Source organism: Magnolia sinica, chromosome 14, assembly GCF_029962835.1.
Source record: "Magnolia sinica isolate HGM2019 chromosome 14, MsV1, whole genome shotgun sequence".
Classification (NCBI taxonomy): domain Eukaryota; kingdom Viridiplantae; phylum Streptophyta; class Magnoliopsida; order Magnoliales; family Magnoliaceae; genus Magnolia; species Magnolia sinica.
In genome coordinates, this window is record NC_080586.1 from 17,499,290 (window position 1) to 17,505,570 (window position 6,281).

Here is a 6,281-nt window from a genome sequence, read left to right on the forward strand (position 1 = left end):
GAATGGTTGAGATAACAGTCTCAACGCTGATGGTCGTTTTACTGGTGCACAAAGAGTCTTTGAACAACTCCTACGACGCTGGAAGGGAGTTCAACAGAATACATGCCTGATTTTCATCTTTCATCATCTCCTCCACATCCAACTTGCAAACAAGCCTATTGAAGTTATTGATGTGGGCCTCAACGTCAGCCCCCTCTGTCATCTTCATATTGAACAATTGTAACTTCAAATAGAAACAATTTTCAAGAACTTCTTTGTATAAATGTTCTCTAACTTTGCCCATGTATCAGCCGCAGTCTTCTCTTTCACAACACTATACAGGACCTCATCCATTAGACACAATTGAATAGATATATTAGCTTTCTTATCCAACTTGTTCCATTCTTCTACAGACATAGCTTCCGGTCACTTTCTAAGGAAAGCTTCATCCAATCCTTACTGAACTAGGATGTCGTTCATCTTAACTTTTCATAGTTCAAAATTGTTTTTACCGGAATACTTCTCTACATCGAACTTCATGTTAGATGCCATTGATACCTTGCTTTCAGATTCAATCTGCTTCCCAACGTTATCTCTGACACCACTTATTGGGAACTGTGAAAGCACATGGAATTAAATCAAGCAAAGTACACGCAATGCACAAACAAACCCAAACAAGAACAATCCAATTTTTATGCGGAAAAACCCTTGCGGGAAAAACCATAGCACAAAGCAATGAGTAATGCACTATTAAAAGCATAATTACAACAGATAGATGATCTTACCGATTCAAACAACCCTTGAATCTCCTTCAAAACAACCCTTAGAAATGTTTTAGAAAGCCCTAATACACCTTAATCTCACCCTAATCCTGATTACAGCTGATATATATACCATCACAACCATAATAGGAAATAAATTGCTCACTTATGCAATTCTGTGCGCAACTTCGATGGGGCCTTCAATGGCATCGACATCCCTTAAAGACCTGTCGATAGCATTGAAGCCTCATTTGATGCCATCGAGAAAACATCTAAAACAGTCCAACAACCAACATGGATTTATTCTAATTTTCTCGATGGGATCGAGCATTTGTCGATGGCATCATCTGCTCGATGGCATCGACAGACCCTGTTACTAACAGATTTTAAGACATTAACAACAAAGACCACCTCAAAACATCTAATCAATTTCCTTAAGTTATACACCGCCTTAACTTCTACATAGAGTTGTACACGAGTTGAACCGAGTCGAGCTTGGCACAGCTCGACTCGGCTCGGTTCGGTCAGCAACTTGGGCCAGTTTGAGCCTGTGTGGCATTTTCTCAAACACATAGAGTGCACCTTCAATTTCTCATGGTATGCAACACAGTAGCAGCAGTTTCAGGTATTTCATCAAATACTCAGTAGGCAGCATCAAAATCAAATTTCAAGGGTAGTTTCATCATGCAATATTTTTTTAATGGTGATTTGTTTCATATCCATACCTTCCTCGCCACCAGCCGATCCCACGGAGAATGTATGCACCCGAAGCAACACTTCGTTGAGTCATTTCTTCAAACACTTGGTGAGCAACATCAATATCAAAATAACCAAGTCACCGAACTGGTTCGATTCGAGTTGAGGTTCGATCCAAGTTCAATTCGAGTTGAGGTTCGATCCAAGTCGATTCGAGCTCGGCCAATCTTGAACTCGGCTCAAAAAATTTTCGGGCTCCAAAAATCAGCTCAACTCAGCTCAAACTGAGTCAAATCAAGCTTTTTCGAGTCAAGTGAGTTAACCGAGCTAACTCAATTCATGTACAGCTCTACTTCTACATTACAAAAGGCCATGTGGGTCCCTTTCAGCCGTTCGACCATTGAATGAACTTCACTTTCAGAACTGAATCTCCATGTATAGTGTCATCGATGAACTGAATGTGTGAAATCTGTAATCTAGCACTTCCAATGTCGAAACCACTTGTTAACCCAATTGATTGCCCCCAATCCAACATCCCACTCAATTCGTTTGCCGCCACCACAATAAGGAAAGGGGAGAGCAAGTCCCCCTGCCTAAAACCCCTTGAGGCCTTAAAGAAACCTTTGGAGAGCCATTGACTAGAACAAAGAACCTCGCTAAGCAAACACACTCTTGCATCCACCTTCTCCATTAGTCCCACATCCCATCATTCCCAACATGTAGTCAAGAAAATACCAATTCACAAGATGGTAAGCGTGTTCAATATCTAATTTGCACACAATACCATTTTTTCCCTATGAGGAACATCCAAGCACTCATGAGCTATTAGTGCGTTGTCCAGGATTTGCCTACCCACTACAAAGGCACCCTAGAACTCAGGGATCACCCTGTAGAGAACTACCTGGAATTTGGTACCCAAGATTTTAGCTAAGATCATGTAAGGGCCCCCGATCAAGCTCACCAACCAAAAGTCACAAAGGCTATCAGCTCCTTCCACTTTAAGGATGAATGCAACAAAAGAAGCTCCCAACTCTGATGAAAGGTGACCTGTCTCGCTAAACTCAAAGATAGAGTTGGATAGATCTGCTTTCACTAGTTCCTAGAAAACCTAATAAAAAGAGATAGGGAATCCCTGTAGGCACAAGAGCAATGTGCTGATTACAACGAGTCATATATAATACCTTTCTTCACTACAAAAGTCAGCCGCAAAACAAACACTTCTCAAGAGCAATGCCCCATAGTAAGAAACTGGAGCAGGTGCTGCTAAACAGCCATGGGGTGAAGTATTTAAAGCATGGTATATCGAAGAGGTGTTAAGATGAAAATCAATGGAAATAATTGCGAGAATTTTGTATCCAAGGAAGTAATAATGAAATTGTAAAAAGTTGGAATATTTTCCCAAGAATTTAAAACATACCACTTGATGATACCTTTACCTTATTCATTTGAAGAATAATATTCGAAGTATGGTTTAATGTCAATCCCATGTAGAATTGGCATATGATGCTTGGATGACCATGGACAGTATCAAAAAGCCATCCATGATGAGTAGAAGAAAACACATAATTCATGAACAATGGAAGAATGATCATAATAAATCCGATGCCTAAAGAGGTTCAGTTGTCCTTCAATTCTTCATGATAGGAAGAGCAAGAAGAGACAAAAGAATTTAAGGAAACAATGAAAACTAAAGAAGTTGCGAATGAAAATTCTAGTGAAGAGGTTTCTAACAAAAGCCTCCCAATCCAATGTGATGAACCTGAGGAATCCACCAATGGGTTGATAAATGGATCCATGGATGGATCAAATGATCTCAATCGAAGAGTAATACAGTGGATGACTCAAGCATCTAGGTGAAAGAAAAGATCACTGATGATTAAAAGACCATGTTGCCGAGTCATAAGGAGATTGTTCGGGTTGAGATGGACACAACGTACCATCCCAATGATGATCGGAGTGTAGAGATCAATGATTAGTAGCAAGAAAGATGATGAAGTGAAGAGCAAAAGATGAAATCCCCATTGACAGTCCACCTTTCTAAGCTTGCAAACCCACAACTAAAGAAGTGGAATGCAGTACCAAGGATGTGAAGAACAACGACAAAATAAAATAGGAAGTGGCATGACCTACCATGACTTCCCACACAAGAGATGTCAAACGGACATGTAAGCCTTCACCATCAAATGCTGACGAAGACGAAGAAGCCACATTATAAAAGAAAACTAAGGCAGTGAATCAATGCCGGCTCTAACCTGGGGGACAAGTTCTTTCCAAGATATTGGGAATTGATGAAAGATGGTCCTACTCCAATGGGAGACCACAACACGGTCAAATTGCTGGCAGATCAATGATCAAGCCATTAAATTGCAAAGTGGGCCCATCTAAGGGTCCTGATTAACCATCTAAGCATTCATATTACAAATCTAGACCATACAAAGAGTCCAAATCGATTTAATGGGAGGTCAAAACCATGTCAATGGCTTTGATGGGTATTCTAGACCGTATTGACTATCTTATTGGCCTATGGTAGGATAGTATTTAATTACTCGTTAGAGTTACTCATGAATTGTTGAACAAGTTCCCCTTCAGCATTTTGTAGCCTATTTTGTGGGACATTTCTCAGGTACGATACATTGTCTAAATGACACGAAATTGATCACATTTGAAACCAATTGAGTTAGCTTTCAAAGAAGCACAAGATAATGCAATTTTGATATCATTTGAGTAACTTACAGCTAACATGTGTAAAGCACGAATGGTTCTAACAAGATTCAAGGTCATGTTAGCCATTTTTTATATTTATTGAAACAGATGGCCAGGATTAGAAATAATAGGTATCTTTTTTTTTAAGGATTAGAAGCAACTAATGACTATGATCATATTAGGGTTTCTTTTGCCTTGAGGAGAAGTATATAAATATGTCAGACTTTCGTTTCAAAAAATAAATTTGTCAGACTCTTTTATAAACAAACTAATAATTATTATGATTGAATGGATGGTTTTTCTATTTTTTACAGTTTCATGCAACGGGATTCAACAATATAATGGTTTGATGCCTTAGGTTGCTTTCAGGGCTGTTAACGGGCCTGCCAATGCCAAGCAATCAAAGCTTTGAATAGCCGGCCCGACCGGCCTGGCACAATCAGCTCAAAATCCATGCCAAGTCACTGCAATTTGGATCCCACAACCTGAGGTTGCGCTTGGATGCTCAAGTGAACTAAATTGCAATAATTCAAGCCAATAAGTGGAAATGACCAATGTGAGGCTATCCCCAGATCCCACTCCATTCACAATGAGAGACAAGAACCTGAACTGATATTACAGCTGATTAATGTTTAACTTGAAACGAATGGAATTACAATTATGGGCTTAGGTGACCTTGGTCACTTCTACTATACTGAACTCGTTCATTGCTATTAAGTTCAATTAACAGCCAAACACACGCTTCAACGTAAAATCTAACGAAATCACAATTTCACTGTTTCTAATTCGTACACTAATATCTTCAATTTAATTCGATAATACATCCAAACAAGCAAAAAACATCACAAACCAAATGCACTGAATCCGGAACAAAATTCAGCCAGGAAAAAAAAAAGACGAGAAAATCATAATCGTAATTGTAATCCGAACACTTACAAGAACAGCAACAAGCTTCGTATCGGGGCTCCAAATCGCCTGCAAATACTCCCCTTCTCTCTGGACCGAATCCGCATCTCTCATATACTTTCCCAATCTCACCTTATGCTGATTTTGACCAAAAAAAAACAGATTTCAGCGAAATTGAGATCGGGAGAGAGGAGGATAAGAGAAAGGGCAGGATCAATGGAGAAATTAAGGAAATACCTGAGAGGAGCTCCACAGTTCGAGGTGAGTGGGGCCCACAACGAGGAGGAGGCGATTGATGAGCTTGAGGTAGATGATCTGCTCGGATGAAGGGCAGGTGCAGGGCTGGAGAGGGATGACCTGCGGCCATCCGTAGGCCATATACATCTTGGGATTCGGGAAGGTGAAAATGGGACCTTAGAGATCTGAGAATGGATGAGAGAGAGAGAGAGAGAGAGAGAGAGAGAGAGAGAGAGAGGAGCATTTCAGGGAGCGAGATGCATTTTGATTTGCCGGAGAAGATCCGCGCTTGGAATGCCGTCGGATCTGTTTTTCGTTATTACTTATGAAATGCCAAGTAAGAGTGGGAACTCCCCTCACGGGTGCTGACGTGGCACGCGTGTGCGAGATCCTGACCGGTTGGTTGGAGGGGCTACAACGGATGTGCGGTAGGGTCCAACGGTCAGCTCGATCTGGCCATCATTTCGGACGACAGATTTGTGGTGAGGATGGGACGGATAAAGATGGTTGTGGGTGGTTGGCATTCGACGTACTTGCTTAGCCCCCCTAACGAGGGGACTGCGGACTACCTGCGTTCCGAGTTCTGGTGCAGATAGAGTAGGAAGTGGGAACCGCTGGATGAACGCGACTGGAATCGTCCACAACACTCGTGCTACGCACTGTGTAAAACAACGAAGCCTGTAGCGCCCACCATGTTTTATATGTAAAATCCACTCCGTCTATCACGTTCTTTTCTCGATGTTAGGCCGTAAGGTAAAAAATTATCTATATCCCATAATCTTTGTTTGCGGGGCCAGTATGGTGCAATATCTTTCATCAAGCCCGTCAATCAGGTGTAAGATTCAGGCGGAAGAAAAGATACAAGTCATCCTGATATAAAAAAACTCATTCGTTTTGGGATTTGCTCACACGAGAATTTAATCGGATTTATCTTTTGGTTGTACGGTTCATATAATGGTTGTCACCTGATGAACGGAGTGGATTTTATAAAGACAACAT

General features: G+C 41.0%; 1 protein-coding gene across 1 annotated transcript in view; it reads right to left on the reverse strand.

Annotated features, from left to right (window-relative positions):
- LOC131224864 (uncharacterized) overlaps positions 1-5,791 on the reverse strand; it is a 95,517-nt gene extending 89,726 nt beyond the window's left edge. The window contains exons 1-2 of the mRNA XM_058220295.1: positions 5,283-5,791; positions 5,076-5,183 (exon numbers count right to left, since the gene is read on the reverse strand). Coding sequence (XP_058076278.1) covers positions 5,076-5,183; positions 5,283-5,429 — 255 coding nt within the window. The 5' untranslated portion in view covers positions 5,430-5,791. The remainder of the gene's footprint in view (positions 1-5,075; positions 5,184-5,282) is intronic.
- Positions 5,792-6,281: the final 490 nt, after the last annotated feature.